The 19002-nt window shown below is 38.4% G+C and overlaps 1 protein-coding gene across 1 annotated transcript; it reads left to right on the top strand.

Annotated features, from left to right (window-relative positions):
- Positions 7903-11268, top strand: LOC104766669 (disease resistance protein RPS6-like). Its single transcript, XM_019241373.1, has 4 exons — positions 7903-8500; positions 8589-9714; positions 9795-10100; positions 10704-11268. Exons 1-4 carry the CDS (start codon positions 8022-8024, stop codon positions 11151-11153), a joined length of 2361 nt encoding a protein of 786 aa, XP_019096918.1. The 5' UTR covers positions 7903-8021; the 3' UTR covers positions 11154-11268.

The following is a 19002-nucleotide window of genomic DNA, read 5'->3' as shown; positions in this document are numbered from 1 at the left end:
AAACCTTACAGTGGAAACAACCAGCACAGTAACTTTCATGGCAATTCTTCTGGTTTCACACCCAAGCCTGACTATCAAAGGCAGCAACAAAGCAGTGGATACACAAGGACTTATGGCAACAATTCATATCGGTCTCCTCCTCCGAAGACAGCAGAAAGTAGTAAGATTGAAGCTATGCTTGAGCAGCTTTTGCAAGGTCAGGAGCAGATGACAGTGACTTTCAATGGGAAGCTTGACAATGTCTACACTGAACTTAATGGTAAGTTTGAAGCATTGAACATTCATGTTAAGAGGCTAGAAAATCAGGTTGCACAAACCGCTGGATTCGTCAAAAGGCAGGAGGGATTTCTCCCTGGGAGAACTGAATCAAATCCCAAGCATTCATGCAATGCAGTGACTTTGAGAAGTGGTAAACAACTCCATCATATACCCCAGAAGATTCACACTGATGATACACAGGAGTTGATTGACATAGATGAATATGAGAATGTCTCGGCTGAGCCAGTGTCGACCGACACACAGGAGCATCGGTCGACACCATGTCCACCCGAAGCCACGGTTTCTACACCAGAAGACAGTATCGATCGACACCAGCTGGGTGTCGGTCGTCACCCGTTACGAACAGAAACTCCGAATGCCACTTCTCCCACTCCAATTACTGAAAGAGTTTACAAACCCAAAGTTCCTTTCCCTAAGAGTCCAAAGAAGTCCACACGAGAGCTAGATGATGCTAAATGCAAAGCAATGATGGATAAGCTTATTGTTGAGCTACCTTTGATTGATGTTGTTAGGACTTCTCCAATGCTAAGGAGATATGTCAAGAGAATGGTAACCAAGGATGAAGCTGCTGAATGTTGGGATCATCTATCTGATATCTGACAGCAATTGGGTTAGTCCGGTACATGTTGTTCCTAAGAAAGGTGGAGTAACAGTGGTGAAGAATGACAAGAATGAGCTGATCCCTACAAGGACAATTACTGGTCATCGGATCCATAGACTACAGGAAGCTGAATGCTGCAACCCGAAAAGATCACTTCCTGCTTCCTTTCATTGATCAGATGTTCGAGAGGTTAGCTAATCATCCATACTACTGCTTTTTGGATGGCTATTCCGGGTTCTTTCAAATTCCAGTTCATCCTGATGATCAAGAGAAGACCACTTTCACTTGCCCATATGGTACCTTTGCTTACCGAAGAATGTCTTTTGGTCTTTGTAATGCTCCTGCAACATTTCAGAGGTGCATGATGTCTATCTTCACTGATATGATTGAAGACTTTATGGAGGTATTCATGGGTCTTCCTTCAAGAGCCGTTTAAACAATTTATGCAAGGTGTTGGCAAGGTGTGAAGAGAAGCATCTGCTGCTTAATTGGGAAAAATGTCATTTTATGGTTAGAGATGGCATAGTGCTTGGCCACAGGGTTTCAGAAGCTGGAATAGAGGTTGACCGCGCTAAGATAGAGGTGATGACAGGTCTTCAAATGCCAGAGAATGTGAAGGCAGTGATGAGTTTTCTTGGACATGCAGGGTTCTATAGGAGATTCATCAAGGATTTCAGCAAGATAGCTAGACCAATTTCTGCTTTGTTGTGCAAAGAAGTCAAGTTTGAATTCACTGATGAGTGAAGGATAACCTTTAAAAAAATTAAGCAAGAGCTAGTGAGTGCTCCTATTGTTCAGCCACCAGATTGGGATCTACCATTTGAGGTTATGTGTGATGATAGTGACTATGCAGCGGGAGCAGTGCTGGGACAGAGAAGAGACAAGAAGCTTCATGCAATCTACTATGCAAGTAGAACACTTGATGATGCACAAAGAAATTATGCAACAATAGAGAAAAAGTTGTTGCTAGTTGTGTTTGCTTTTGAAAAATTTCGGTCTTATCTAGTTGGATCCAAAGTCATTGTTCATACTGATCATGCTGCATTAAAATATTTGATGCAGAAGAAGGATGCTAAGCCTAGACTTTTGAGATGGATTCTTCTTCTACAAGAGTTTGACATTGAAGTAAGGGATAAGAAGGGAATTGAGAATGGTGTTGCTGATCACTTGTCTAGGATTAGATTTGATGATGATGTCCCAATACAAGACTGTTTGCCTGAAGAACATGTTTATTTTGGGGATACAGGGTTTCAGACTGATAAATCGAAGTGTCAGTTCTCGGATGCAGATGGTGTCGATCGACACCACACTGGCATCGGTCGACACCCATGTTTTCTCGAGACAGATTGGTCACATGATGGAGATTTAGCTGTTGTGGCTAGCTCTAATCAATCCTGGTATGCTGATATTGCCAATTCTCTTGTTGCAGAGGTAGAACCAGAGAATTTCACTTGCTATAACAAGAAGTGGTTCATGAGAGAGCTTAGGAGATACTATTGGGATGAACCTTACTTGTATAATCATTGCAGTGATGGGGTTTACAGAAGATGTTTAGCAGAGACTGAGGTACCTGACGTTTTGTTCCATTGTCATGGATCTGACTATGCAGGACATTTTGCTACATTCAAGACAGTGTCCAAGGTTCTCCAAGCAGGTTTTTGGTGGCCAACGATGTTCAAAGACGCTCATGAGTTTGTCTCAAGATGCGATGTTTGTCAGAGAAAAGGTCAAATCAGTAAACGGAATGAGATGCCACAAAACTTCATTCTTGAAGTTGAAGTGTTTGATTGCTGGGGTATTGATTTTATGGGACCGTTTCCATCTTCTTACAAGGACCAATACATCCTAGTTGTTGTTGATTATGTCTCCAAGTGGGTTGAAGCGATTGCATGTCCGAAGAATGATTCTGTTGTGGTTCTTAAGCTGTTTAATACCATCATCTTTCCAAGGTTTGGAGTGCCTCGAATTGTTATCAATGATGGAGGTAAGCACTTTATCAATAAAGTTTTTGATAAGCTGCTGAAAAAGTATGGGGTTCAGCATAGAGTGGCTACTCCATATCACCCTCAGACTAGTGGTCAAGTAGAAGTTTCCAACAAGCAGATTAAGGAGATTCTTAAAAAGACAGTTGGTGTTACAAGGAAGGATTGGGCTATGAAGCTTGATGATGCACTTTGGGCATATAAAACTGATTATAAAACACCACTTGGCACCACACCTTTCCATCTGCTTTATGGGAAAGCATGTCATCTTCCAGTGGAGTTAGAACACAAGGCAGTCTGGCCGGTTAAGTTGATGAATTTTGATGCTAAGACAGCTTCAGAGAGAAGGTTAGTGCAGTTGAATGAGTTGGATAAGCTGAGATTTCATGCATTTGAGAATTCCAAGCTATACAAGGAGAGAACCAAGGCATATCATGATAAGAAGATCATCTCCAGACACTTTGAGCCTAATGACCAGGTACTCCTCTATAATTCTTGTTTGAAGTTGTTTCCAGGAAAACTCTGTTCCCGTTGGTCTGGTCCTTTCACTGTCCAAGAAGTTAGACCATATGGAGCCATTGTGTTGCTAAACTCCAAGGGAGAGAAGTTCACTGTTAATGGTCAAAAGGTGAAACATTATTGGGCTCAAGCCGAGATACCAGACGGACACATTGTGCGTTTGGACAAAGCACCCTCCGCCTAATCCGTTGCCATGTCAAGCTAATGACTTAACACAAGCGCTGAACGGGAGGCAACCCACTGGTAGGAACTATTTATTTTTCAATTTTCTTTTAGGATTACTAACATATTGATTTTTGGTTTTGAGTTTTATTTGTTTCAGAAAAAAAAAGGACAAAAAGTCTCGGATATCACTGATCAAGGCAAAGCATCGACTGACACCCAGGTTGGATCGCAAACGAGGAAACGGGCCATCGAGTTAAGATAATTGGGTTTTATTTACTGGGCCTGAAATTGCAATTGGGTCGGGTCCGCATGAAGCAACATCGACCGATACCACTTAATGGGTGTCGGTCGACACCTTTAAAACAGAGGCAATCGCGATTTAACTCCCGAGTCGTCTTCTTCGTTTCTTAAAACATAAAAAACCGACGAGAAACTTCAAATCCTCATAATTCTCTCAATTCTCATCCGTTTTGAGTGATTTCAAGCCCTAACTTGATCGATTTTCTCTCCTCTACTTGGATCCAGTGTAAATTTCGCGTTTTAAAGTGATGGCACCCAACAAGAAGGCACGAACCAACGACGGCAAAGCTTCATCTTCTCACCCAACTCGCCAGTCCAACCGCCGTCCACCTCCGTCCGCCTCCGTCCGCTTTTGTCCGCTTCCACCGCTGCTGCTCCGCCTCCGCGAGCTCCGGCGAGAGCTCCCTCCAACCTCCCAGACCTGTCACTTCCATCTCTCATTCAATCTCGTTTTCCTATGGCCAAAAGAAGAAGGTGAACCAATTCCAACTCAATTGGTATGGGAGAAACCTATTGCAGATCTTAAGAAAGCTAAGTTTATCAACAGACCATTGGATGTTTGAGGGTATTATGAAACTATGCTTTACAATGCTTGGTTAGGTGTAGAGATTGAACCCACTAAGTTTGTTGATCTGCTCTTTTACATAGGATGGGAATCCAGGATGAGGTTTTAGCTTTGTTAGATAAGATTAATTTAGGGACGGTTTGCACCAAATAGTATGATTGCTATCCCGATTAGGTGAGACAGTTTATGGCTACTGTGCGGGTTGTCTATGACAATGAACAGGCACCGGAACCACGTCTGGGAGAGTTGCATTTCTTTATTAGCGGGATACCGTATTTAGTGACTTTGCCTCATCTGTGTGACATTTTTTATTTGCCACGGTTTTACAGAGGTACTACTTTGACTCAGACCTATTAGGATGTTGGTGTTTTGTGGTCTTATATAGGGAATGGAGATTATGACTCCAAGACGTGTCTTCAGACAGATGTTCGCCATCCCGTACTTCGATATGTTCTTCTGGCTATTGGGACCACTTTTCAGTGCAAGATGGAGCCAAACAAGATGAGAGCTGCTGAGCTTTATCTATTGGGGATTGGATTTAGACGATTGCTTCCGGATTTGATTGAGCAGCATGACCCTTCATCGCCTAACTTTGGGGCTGTTTTTGCACATCACTTGGTCTCCCTTCAGACTAGGCCGTTTTTGGGTCACGGCCAAAAAATTGAGTGTGTTGGGAGCTTTATCACAGCTATTCTTCAGTGGAAGAACATCCCGACTGACGGGTACAGTGTTCTGCCACAGCGGGCACTCATGGATGAGCAGTATATGATGAGTACAACCTGGATGAAGCCAGGATTGTTGTGGAGATTCACGGATGAGACTGGAGAGCATCTGATACGCCTTCCTAGACCAGACCTCACTACTATTGGAGAGGATCCAGAGCAGTTGCGTTTTCTTCCATCCGCTGCCGACTTTGTCATTGCTCCTCATACCCATCGTCATCGAGCTTCTCTGTCTGCTACTGCTTCCGCTACTGATTTTGTACCTGCTCCTGACCTTGCTGGGGGTTTTGAGATTGGTTCCTCCTCTGCTACCGCTCTACTTGAGTTTCCAGAGGACCCCGCCACTATGTCTCAGGGAGCTCATCAGGCCTATGTGGTTCCTGCTTTGCGTTCTATCTGGAACGGCATGGCCATGATGTCTAGTTGCTGCATTCGTCCTACTAGGCCCAGATCACCTTCCGCGTCTTCACCACATGCTGATTCCGTCTCTGATGACGACGATGTTTCTGCTAGCTTCTGATCATGGTTTTCTTTATCTTTTTCTCTTTTTAGGATTGAGTCATTTTTATTTTTGCATTGAGTCAGTTTATGTTTGAAATTTGTTTGAACTTATGAACTATCTATCTATCATGTTGCTTTTAACCTGTGTTTGTGTTTGAGTGCTCTCTTAACATAATTAACATCAAAGGATTGATCCAACAACACAACAACACAATTAACTGCAACTAACAAGGAATTTCGGCCAATATTCACCATTCGCCGAGGGTGTCGATCGACACTGCAATGGTATTGGTCGACACCGATGGTAACATGATAGATAACTTAGATCCGTCTCTCCCAAAGAATAACTCTTTTACTATTTAATAATCTATTGCATGTTATTCAGAATTATGATTTGTTTTTCATTAAACATGTCTGAGTAATTTGCTTGTTAGGTATAGGGTTTTTCATAGGGTTTTTATGACTTATTAGATCTGTGATTTTTAGGGTTCTTAATCTTTTACGATTTTCATCCTTGGTTGTTCTTAACAATAATTCTTGATTGATCACCTAGAATTATTATCTTCGGGAAAGAAATTGATATGAAAATATAATTGTTTTCCTGATTAAACCATTGATGAGCAAAATTATTTCTTACAAAGAGATTTGAATTGATAATTTTGTGAACTTATCTAAACCTATTCTTAAAGCTGATTTTTAACTTAGAATTTTACAAAGAGATTTGGATTTTCTAGTTTTAAATTTAGATAATAATTGCAGTGAGAACTGATTTATTTTATCGAAAGTTTAGAGTTCTAGATCTGATTTTTAATTTCTTGAATCTTAATTAATTTACTGATTTAATATTTTATAATTTCCTGAGAAATTTTCTAGGCTTAACTTTTTGATTTTCTGAATTCACACACAACCTTTGATTTAATATTTTGCATTGTCTTCTTTCGCTTTTAATACAACTTAATTTGTTTAGCGTAATAACAAAACTCTAAAATTTATTGTGTTTGATCTTGAGTCTCTGCGGATTCGACCCCTAGAGTATTACAACTGCAAGGCTGTTAGTACCATTAGGGTATTACAATTTGAGCTTATCAAGCATTCCATGTCATCATCTTCTTCGGAAATACGAAATGTCGTTCCTTCAACTCTTGTTCTTCATATGGTTGAAAAGTGTTCTTCACCTTGTTCTTCCCCTTCTTTTTCTCCTTGTTCTTCACTTCTTAATTACATCCATTCTTATTAATTTTCCTCATTCTTATTAATTTTCCTCATTCTTCTTCATTTTCTTTCATGGATCCAGTTCCGATAATTGTTGTTTCTGGTAATTGGGTAAAGAAACATAAATATGTATTTAACACCGACGATAGAGGGTGTAGAGTTGTGCAGATAGATGCAGAAACAACATACGACAAGCTTGTTAAGCTTGTTTTTGATAACTACGGATTGAACGCATTAAGCCATGAGCTAAACGCATATTCTCGATATAAACAAGTTGGGCACAATGCGAAAACTTGTCTGATGTAGTATTATTGTAATACATTTGTTTTATTTTGTGCAATAACTCAGGCATCAAGCATTATAACTCAGCCATCATATTAATCGACGAGACCTTTCGTGTACCGCTTTCAGATTATTCTTTGTGATAACTTAGCCACAAAGCATTATAACTCAGCCGTCATATAAATCGACGAGACCTTTTGTTTTCCCGTAAATAATATAACTCAGCTGTCAAGTAATATAAATCAATTGTTTGCTTTCAGATTATTTCTTGTGATAAATCAGCCACAAAACATTATAACTCAGCCGTCATATGAATCGATGAGACCTTTCGTTTTTCCGTAAATATTGTAACTCAGCCGTTAAATTTTTTTTTCGGGTTGTGACGTGGATTATGGAAGACGACTTGTATTTTAATCTGCTGATGTGTATTTTTTATTATTTTTTTAACTAAAATCAAAAAAATAAATCGAATGCTTAAATTGTAATTACACGCAGAACACTAAATATGTTAGCAATTTTTAGAAAATATATTCATATCACAAAGAAACCAACTTAACTCGTTCATCTGAAGAGTTACTTTTTCATTGATAAATGATTCCCTACTAACTAGCCTAATAAATAATGTAGTCAACCATCGTGCAAGTAAACTCTGATTAACATCGTTAACTATGGTTTACATTTTAGTTAGAAAACTAAGAAATAGAAAATACCAGACGGCAAACCTCTTACATTCATCTTAAAAACTACATCCTGTTTGCAAAAGAAGAGAAAACATAGTCAACTTTTAGTTTTTGTTTGCTAGAAAACTCTCTTGGAAATTTCCATGTTCTAATGTCATCTGATCTGTGATTAGGATTTTCAGGATTTTTTTTTTTTTTTTTTGTTAATTTTGAATGTCTTCTTCTTCCTCCTTCTCGTCTACCAATTGGCGTTATGATGTCTTCCTGAGCTTCAGAGGGAAAGATGTCCGAAAAACATTCCTTAGCCACTTTCTAAAGGAGCTAGATCGTAAACTGATCAGTTTTTTCCAAGACAACAAGATCGAAAAAAGTCAATCGCTCGATCCCGTGCTTAAACAAGCCATTAAGGATTCGAGGATTGCGATTGTTGTCTTCTCAAAAGAGTATGCTTCCTCTAGATGGTGCCTAAACGAGCTGCTGGAGATAGTGAAATGCAAGAACCTGTCAGGTCAACCTCAACGTGTGATACCCGTTTTCTATGATTTGGATCCTTCTCATGTCAGAAACATGACCGGAGACTTTGGAAATATATTTGAAAGAACATGCCACAACAAAACAAAGGATGAGGTAAAATTATGGCGGCAAGCGTTGATGGATGTAGGAAATCTCGTCGGATTCCATTCAAAAAATTGGTACAAGTTCAAGGATATATTTTGCATATATTTGTTTATATAAACTTGTTTTTTCTTGCTTGTGTATTAATATTTCTGCTATTGGTAGGGATAATGAAGCAAAATTGATCGAAGCTATTGTCACTGACATTTTGACGAACCTAAATTTAACTCCATCAAACGATTTTGAGGGCTTTGTTGGGATCGAAGATCATATCACAAAGATGAGTTTGATGTTGGACTTGAAATCTGAAGAAGTGCGAACGGTTGGGATATGGGGTCCCTCAGGAATTGGAAAGACTACCATTGCAAGAGCTTTATTTAGTCGAATCTCTCATCACTTCCAAGGTAGGGTTTTCATAGACATGCGTTTTATATCTAAGAGTATCAAAGATTATAGCAAAGGTAACCCGACTGACTATAACATGAAGTTGCACTTGCAAAGAAAATTCCTCTCTCAAATATTAGACCAAGAGGGCATAAAGGTAGATCAACTAGGTATGTTGAGAGGAAAATTAAAAAACCATAAAGTTCTTATCATTATTGATGACTTGGATGATGAAGTGGTCTTAGATGCCTTGGCGGGTGAAGATGAATGGTTTGGTTGTGGCAGCAGAATCATCGCAATTACAAAAGATAAGCATATTCTGAGGGCACGTGAGATTACATGTGTATATGAAGTTGGTTTCCCATCTGAAAAAGTAGCTCTTCAGATGTTTTGTCAATCTGCATTCAGGCAAAATTCTCCGCCTAATGGTTTCATGAAGCTTGCTTCTGGAATTGCAATGTGTGCTGGTGGTCTACCTTTGGGTCTTAATCTTTTAGGTTCATCTATGCGAGGGAGAGACAGAAAAGATTGGGTAGATATGTTACCCAGTCTCCAGAAAAGGCTAGATGGCAAAATTGATAAAGCATTACGAATCAGCTATGATGGATTACAAAAACAAGATCAAGCAATATTTCGTCACATCGCATGTTTTTTCAACGGTTATGAAATCGAGGATATCAAGTTGATGCTTGCAGATAGTGAGTTGAATGTTGACATAGGTCTTAAAAATTTAATTGATAAGTCCCTCATACATGTAATACCATCACTAGAAATGAGTATTATAGAGATGCACTGTCTAGTAGAACAAATGGGAAAAGCAATTGTCTGCGAACAGTCCAACAACCCTGGAGAACGGGAATTCATCATAGATTGGAAGAATGTACGCGACGTGCTTGAGGACAAATCAGTAAGATTTTTTCTCCCTTCCATATAATTTTTTTCTGATTTGAAAGTTACTTGTTAAGATAACTGATTGTTATATTTCAGGGTTCTAACACAGTTCAAGGTATATCATTAAATCTAGACGAGGTTGATAAGTTACGGATACATAAGAAAGCCTTCAAAAAAATGAGAAATCTCAAATTTCTTAACATTTATACTAATACATTTGGCGGGAACAAAGAAACTAGATGGCACCTACAAGAAGACTTCGACTATTTGCCCCCTAAGCTCAAATTTCTAAGTTGGGAAAAATACCCGTTGAGATTTATGCCTCCTAACTTTCGTCCTGAAAACCTTGTCAAGCTCCAAATGATGAATAGCAATCTCGAGAAGTTATGGGAAGGAGTTCATGTAAGTAATTATAATTAATAGCTATGAATAATCATATGTTTCCAACACAAAATCAATTGGTAATAATTAAATAGATTGTTGCATATCTTATATATTAATTTTGATCTTAAAAATTCTGTTGTGAGATCATAACAAATCCCTCAAAATGATAGCGCCTTTTGGTTCATTCATCTCAAACTGAATCTTACTTTCTTTGGATTAGTTTACTCTTTTTTGGTACCATTAAAACTTAATTTTAATGATTACCAACTCAAAAAAAAAGTTTTTTTTGTAGTTAGAAGCTCATGATTATGGTGTGATTGCGTAGTTGACTGGCTATGGATATGTTGTCTAATATGTGTATTTCCGACATGTTAGTGAGATTCATTACAAGATGACATGAGAAAAGTCTTTCATTTCAATCAGATGTCTTAGGATCCCACATAAAAATTAGAGAAAACATAAAATAATATATAATAAACACCAACTAATTAATTAATTAATCATAACCGATTGATTTTTAGTTGGAGACATACAACATAACAATATCGAGATTACAACGTTGACTTTTATTTTAGATGACCACTTCTTTGTGAAGTGTTGTGTAACTTAGTTATACTTCAGGCACTTACAGGGCTCAAGGATATGGATTTGTGGGGATCTAAAAGTCTGAAAGAAATTCCAGATCTTTCTATGGTCACTAATCTCGAGACACTTAACCTTGGGAGTTGCTCGAGTTTAGTGGAACTTCCGTCCTCTATTAGACACCTCAATAAACTAGTCGAGTTGGACATGTCATATTGTTCTAATTTGAAGCTTCTTCCAACGGGATCGAACCTCATATCTCTCCAATGCCTCCGTTTGTGGGGATGTTCACAGTTGAAGAGTTTTCCAGATATCTCAAACAACATTTCAGATCTTGATCTAGGGGAATCAGCGATTGAAGAATTCCCCTCTAATCTACGTCTAGAGAATCTCCAAGCACTTCAAATGTTTACAATGAAAAGTGGGAAATTGTGGGAGACGGTGCAGGTATGTACTTTACCTTACATTTTTCCGCTCATTTTTAAATAACATTTGAAGTTACCGTCCAATTTATAACGCCACAAAAGGAAAAAAAAAAATTATGTATGGTACAATTATAATCATTAGGATACAGACTCCCACAATGTTGGAGAAAAATATTCTAAGAAAAAACAATAGAGAATTAAGAATTTGAGAAGGAAAATAAACTCAAATGGTACATGTTGTGATATAGTTTGAAAATATAGAATAACAAGAAAATTAAAACTATATAAATCAAAGAAAAATCATAGAATCATAAGATACATAACTTTTAGTATAAAATACAACCATCAAAAGGAAAAGTTATAACAAAAAATGTAAACACAACTAAAACAAATTACTGCGAAGAAACGCGACTCTTAAGTATAAACAAGTATTAAATGGAAGACATAATAAATCGAGACAATCAAGAAAATAATAAGTTCTAACGAATGTAAATCTTAAGTTATATCTTATGAAAAAATATCGACCCAACTTTCCAATTTCTTAAACAACTGAGTATAAAGATATTCAACAAGAAACTATGATAAAAAAAAAACAGTCTGGGAGCTTGTGGTACAGTGGTAGGGAGCGGGACTCGAACGTTACAGACTTAACAGCGTTTCAGCTTCGATTCCCCTACTTCGTGAAACTAAGTCACATTTTCCTGAACACCTTTATACGGATATTGGCCTATCTAACAACTCATTTGAATATTTGGAGAGAGGGTCTATCCGTGGACTGCACCTCTCGCAGAGATTAGTCTCCGGCCTTCCATAAGCCTTGGGTCACTCTTTTTTTTTTTTTTTGTTAACAATAGATTAGCTCAGATGAGTCAATGCGAAGGGAAATTGTTTACATACAAAACATTATGCAGAGATGTGCACGCACAGCGTGCCACAAGATCCGCTTTTACATTTGTATTTCTAGGAATAAAAGATAAGGAAAAAGAAGAGAACTCCTCCCTGTCCATCTTGATATCATCAAGATACCTCGAGAACGCCGGCCAGTCGTGTAGCGAAGACACCATCTTCACCAAATCAGCGCAGTCTGAGTAGAACGCTACATCACGGTAATCATGTCCGATCATGCAACGCATAGACCAAATGAAAGCTTCGACTTCAGCGTGTAAGGGGGTAAGACTTCGTCGAAATTTAGTAGCTCCCATACTTGGCGTCGGATCCTGAGACTGGGTACAAAACCATCTGGCTCCTGCGAAAAGATCTCCTGACTTCCAAGAGCCATCAACGAAACAACGATAGCCTGAAAAGCACATGGGAAGAGAAGTGTTTGGCCCTCGTAAACGAGAGTCAGCAACCGTTGGCTGGACAGTTGAAACCACAGCTTCACCCTCCTCCTGAGCCTGCTGCCAGGACAAAGCCTCACCTTCAGCTACCCGAACGACCTCCTCTGGCCGCTCCGTGATATTTTCAAAAACCTTTGCATTACGCGCTTTCCATAAATACCACAAAATCCACGGGAAAGCTGACACATGGGATCCCGGGCTTTTGGGATCCAAGAGATGATCCATATTAGCATAAACAGACTCCACAGGAAAACAATGTAATCCTACCAGTACGTGAGATAAAGCCCACACCTGACGAGCTGGTGGATAGAGAAACAGAATATGATTAATTGTTTCCTCCTTCGCACCACAACGTGAATAGAGCCTTGGGTCACTCACTCTCATAGTTTTTTAATTAAAATCCAAAATTTTTATTTTTGTAGTTAGATGAACATATAACTCTATATATATATATATATGTGTGTGTGCATATAATACTAGATAATGAACGCATACAAATTTATATGAAAAAAATCAAACAAAAATAAGACTCTTTTTGTTCCTAAGTAATCCAAATTTTAAGATGTTCACACATATAAAGAATATAAAGTAGAAAAAACAGATTAAAAATTCTCAATAACTCTGAACCAATCATATTTAATTATTTTTTTCTTTAAACCTGCAATTTATCATATTATCTAATAAAAATGCATAGAAAAAAAAACTTCTTACTGTTAAAAAATCTTAAAAATCTGCAATTTATCATATTATTTTGTTCAAAACTTTCTTAGTAGTAACCCTTTTAGCTCACTAATTTGAGACCGACCAATCCTGAAAATGTAAGTAGCTACTTTATTGGGAAAAAATCCAAAAAATAGGCCATCTAATTTTTTTTTGGACGTTTAATAATTGTAGTTATTGGATGTTTAATAACTGTAGTTATTAAATTGGACAAAAATACATGGTTTAATTTTCGTTGTCTTAAAAAACTATCGTTTTATTTATAATGGTAGATCCATACTTACGATTTAACAGTCGTTAATACTAGTAACAGAATTGTTAACCAGAGTTAATTAGTCGTAAATAAAGAACACTAGTAACAGAATTGTTAACCAGAGTTAACTAGTCGTAAATAAAGAACACTGTTACCCTTTTATTTTTTCTCCAAATTGATTTGGGATCTAAGAACATAATCTATTAGAGAAGCATAGAGCACATAGATCGAGACAAACACAATGGCGATACCCACTGTCACCTTACCAACCATCAAAGCAACCAATGTGAAAAAGAAGAAACTCATGTTGACAACACAAAGCGAAACAATCCCAACAACAACACAAATTACAAATACGACACCACCCAAGATGCTGTTACGACCCATTTCCCCTTTGTCCGAACCAACAAAAGCAGCTATACTCACAAACACATCAGGCGCTCCGTTACCAAGTGGAAGCAAAGTGACACCAGCAACAGTTGGAGGCAACTTCAAAAGCTTAGAAAGCTTCTCCAACAAACAACAAAAGTAATCAACAGCAGTATTACCAAACAAATAAAACAGAGCCACAAGCCAAACCCCTAACACAATATAACCCAATATCTTAAAATCTCTGCATGAACAGTAAAAGAAGTTGAGGTAATCAAAGAACCCATTCCGGATTTGAGAAAATTTTGTTTTTAGGGTTTTTAGATCCCAAATCGATTTGGAGGAAAAAATAAAAGAACAACAGTGTCTTTATTTACGACTAATTAATTACATAGGATTATCTTTTAATTCTGGTTAACAATTCTGTCAAGTGTGTTAACGACTGTTAAGTCGTAAGTATGGATCTACCATTATAAATAAAAATATGGTTTTTTTAAGACAACGAAAATTAAACCAGGTATTTTTTGTCCAATTTAATAACTACAGGTGTTAAACGTCCAAAAAAAATTAGATGGCGTATTTTCAGGTTTTTTTTCCCTACTTTATTAGAGACATGAGTGTCATTTTGAAGTGATATAAATTTAACATCTATTTATTGTTTATATGGTTCAGCCTCTTACACCTCTCATGACCATAATGTCTCCCTCTTTGACGAGTCTAAGGCTCTCGGATATCCCGAGTTTGGTGGAGCTTCCATCTTCATTTCAGAATCTCTATAAACTAAAGCATTTGACTATTACTGAATGCATAAATCTTGAGACTCTTCCAGCCGACATAAGCTTCGAATATCTTACTTGGCTCGACCTTAGTAGATGCTCACGGTTAAGGAGCTTTCCTGATATCTCAACAAGCATCTCATTGCTCAAACTAGTTGAAACAGGAATTGAGGAGGTTCCATGGTGGATCCAGGACTTTTCTTGCCTTCGATACTTATACATGAGTGGATGCAACAATTTACAATGCATATCCGTAAACATTTGTAAACTGAAAAGTCTCAAGGTTGCTAATTTTGCACACTGCGTGGCATTGGCTGGAGCTCGGATTAATGATACTCTAAGTGAGGTGGCAATGGAAACAGACAGTAGTTACTCTGAGTTACAAGTCTCTGATGAGTCTTCCTCTTCTCTTTCAGATAATTATATCCCCAAACTTGATCTCAATTTCACGAACTGCTTCAACTTGGATCCAGAAGCTTTGCTTCATCAACAATCAATTTTCAAGGAAATAGTCTTGCCAGGTGAAGATGTGCCTTCATATTTCACTCATCGAAATTATGGAAACTCCACTTCTCTGACCAATATCTGTATGCCTGACACCTCTCCCTACCAACCATTCTTAAGGATTAGGGCTTGCGCCGTGATTGATTATGATGGCATAATTACACCCGGTATATATATTCAGCTATCTTGTCGGTTCAAAGGAAGACTTGGGAACCATGTTGATTCCACATATAAAAAAGATTGTTTGTGGACAGAGCAGAAGGTTAGTCATCTTTTTATATTTGACTGTCTTTTCCCATTAAACAAAGACAATGATCCTATGGCTGAAGTGTACTACGATCAAGTGGATATAAAGTTTAGTCTCACTGGTGGCTGCAATTTAAAAGGATGGGGTATACGACTTTTTGAGGACTGTGAGACTAATCAGAGTGAAGAGTGTGGAGACAGTGATGATCAGAGTGAAGAATTTGGTGACATTAGTGATAGTGATTATCAGAGTGAAGAGTGTGGAGACAGTGACAATAGTGCGGACATAAGACTCTCTCAGGATTTTACATCACCGAATAACCGACATGGTAAACCAAACACTCTTCCGTATGTTTGTGAAGAATATATGGTCAATGATGGATGCCATGAAACAGAACACAGTGGAGAATGTGGAGGCAGCGATGTCGAGGCAGAGAGCAGAAGTAAACGAATGCGGGTAATTAAGCATTAAGCTTGAACTTTAAAGAATATTTATGTCTCACAGTTCTTTTTCTAGGATCATTTGAAAATTACTTTATTTAGTAGACTATTTTCTTCGCAGATTACGTGAAGGACACTCAAGAAGTTGTGAACCTTTGATTCATGAATACGAAATGAGTAGTTTTGCCGGTTTTATAGGATTCTTCATTGCCAATTTTGGTTCCGCATCCATTGTAAAACATAGCATATTATTAAGAACCGATTCAAAATATTTTACCACAGTCAAAGAGTTAATTTAATTGGTGATTTTCTTACACTACCTTTCAGTTTCTATTTATGATTTTTTTTTGTGCTTATCATAATTGCTAAACAGTGTAATGACATATATGCATTTGAGTTTGACTACGTCACCCCATGATTTCCTTCATATATTTCTTAAGAGATGGAACCATCTGCACTGCTAAGGAAGTATGACCTGAAGCTCTCCTACCACTGATTTCAGATTCGCATATTTTCGTTCTTTTACCTTGGTTTTACGACGCATAGGAAAAAAGAGTTTGGGCATGTATGGCGGTGGCGGTCTGCAGTTCTGCGCTTTATCAATCTCTTGAGTACCAGCAATATCATCTACAGCTTTGTCAGCTGCCTCATTTGGGACGTCGTTCTGTTTTTGGGCCAAGGATCGACCAGTCTTTTCTTGCGATCGGTTGATCCCGTCAGTCTGTTGCGGATCCTTTAATTCCTTCCCACTTCGAAGAGTGATAGCGCTCAATAATTCTTTTGGATTAGCCTCTGGTTTTCCTGGGAGTGTTCTTGGTGTTGCCTTAACCCTTGCTGAAGTCTGTGCCACTTGATTCTCTAAGACTCGCATGTGAGTGTTTAATGTCTTTATTCTCCCATTCACCTCTGTATACATGTTGTCGATCTTAACATTTATATCAGTGGCATTTTTCTTCTGATTATTCATTAGAGCATGCATCATTAGGTCAAGTTTGCCTTCTTGTGGAGTTGTAGGTTACTGTGGAGGCGCTTGATATCCTTGCGAGAAGTTGTTGACTTGAGGCTTTTGTGGAACGTTTGACCCCCCAAATCCTGTCCCCTTGTTCTGAAATCCCTGAGTGAAGCCACTCTGCCGAGGTCGCGGCGGGTAAACTTGATCTTGAGGATTCTCGACGTTGTTGCTTTGATAGGATAGGTTTGGGTGGTTTCTGAAATTCTGGTTGAAACCTCGATTTTGAAAATTTCCTTGCCCTCCTATGTAGTTCATCTCCTCTATTCCCTCAAGGCATGCCTCGACTCCAAAATCTGGATATGCTCCGGTCTGCTCCTCACACAAGTTGACGTTTTGATTGTCCCTATTTAGGAGGAGGTTTACCTTAGCCGTGAGGTCCTTAATAGCATCCGTCTCGACAGCTTTGACTCTCTCCGAACGATCATAATCCGTACCGTGATTGTTGTTGCTTACTACGAGATTCTCAATCAAGATAATTTCTTCCTTCGTGGTGTTAGTGGAGAAATCTCCTCTGTTGGTTGTGTCTAGCGCCATCTGGTTTTCTTGTGTATAGCCATGATGAGGACAGTTCCTCAAATATTCCTTATATATTTCCCACGCTTCACAAAAAGTCTCCATATCGCCTTGTGAGAAGGTGGTAATTTTGCTTCCCAATTTTGTTGACCGAGACTTAGTGTAGAAATGATTCACGAAGGCTGCTCTTGCTCCCAAGAGGTGAGTGATCCTGATTCCAAAATGTTATACCATCTTAATGGCTTATCTCCCAAAGAAAATTGGAACAGAGTCAGCATGAGGTAGTCGTACGGGACACCGTTGGACCTTGTTGTGCTAGTCAACCTTTCAAAAGCTTCTATATGGTCCAGGGGACTTTCTAATGGTGGTCCATTGAAGATGCGGTTCTGAACCAAATTGATCAGGCAATGCTTGATCTCATAATCTTGTCTCGCAAGGGCCGGTGGTTGAATCGCAGATCAATTTGCAAATAGCCTATTGTGAGCTTCTTTATCCCTCAAGGTGGCTTGTCTCGCTGGTGGATTTGGCTCAGCCTCGTTTTGCTCTTGTAGGGCCTGCCTCTGCGGAGGCGTAACAACAGTCCCCTAAGGGTTAGGTTGACAAATTTTTGCATTTTTTCCGCCGGCCATAGTGTCAGACTTGGCTTTTGCTTTTCGGTTTTCTTGTTCAAGCTGTGCTAACTCTTCGTTACACAGATTACGCGAATCAGTAGGCTTGTGGCTTCTTGTTTGGATGCACCTGAAACACAAGAGAAAGAACACAATAACTAATTATTAAAATTAAAGTAAAGCAGACCTTAGACTAAACTCAAATCTAAAATCTCAAAGAAAATTGTTTTGGTTCCCGGCAATGGCGCCAAATTGATCAAATGTCAATTAATAATCTAATGTGTACTCAACCACGATCTAGTGGTATCGCTGTAACCCTTTAGGATCGAATCCTTAGTGACCAAGCAATTGCAATATGAAATTATGAAGATCAAATATAGCTAAGACAATAAAGAGCTTTGTGAATCAAGTAACTATCAAAAACAGAAAGTAAATAAGTTGTTTCAATTCAAAAAGGAAACATTGGGCGAAGGGAATCAATAGGGATTATAATCTCGGACTAAGGTGATTAGATAGGGATGCGTTGGCCACCGTTCTAGAACTCAAATCACGGTTGTAAAGCTAACCTACTCTTGCAGCGTTAGCTATCTATGCAATGAATTTACTAAACCCTAAATTCTCGTTTGAATCTAGCAAACCAAGCAAGCAATAGCAAGTTCAAGTTTGATTAGTTCACAAGGTGCCTTAACTTCAACTCTCGTTGGCTAAGGATCACCTTGCTCACCTATATTCTCTTCAAGCAACTCAACAACATTTTTGGTTTCACGATGAATGGAACCTAAAATCGGAAACTAGGTAGCTAATCTAGTTTAAGCATTAAGAACAACAATAGATGAAGAACAAAATAGATCAACCCAAATCTAAAACACCATCGCTAGAAAATTATATACCCCTTTGAAACCCGAAACCCAATAGAGAAACTACTTAGTCATGGAGATAAAAGAACAGCAAATCAATGAGGAAGAAAGCATAATTGAATTGCAAAATAGTAAAGAAAAATGGTTCAAACTTCTTCTCCAAAGAGTTAAAGAGGATTAGAGATCTTCTCCCAAAGCTTACAAGTACTCAAAAGTTGCGTAGAATAAAAGTTGTCTTTCTCGAGGTTGAGCCGCGTGCTTAAATACTAAAATA

This window comes from Camelina sativa, chromosome 19, assembly GCF_000633955.1.
Source record: "Camelina sativa cultivar DH55 chromosome 19, Cs, whole genome shotgun sequence".
NCBI lineage: Eukaryota > Viridiplantae > Streptophyta > Magnoliopsida > Brassicales > Brassicaceae > Camelina > Camelina sativa.
This window is presented reverse-complemented; position numbering and strand designations above follow the sequence as displayed.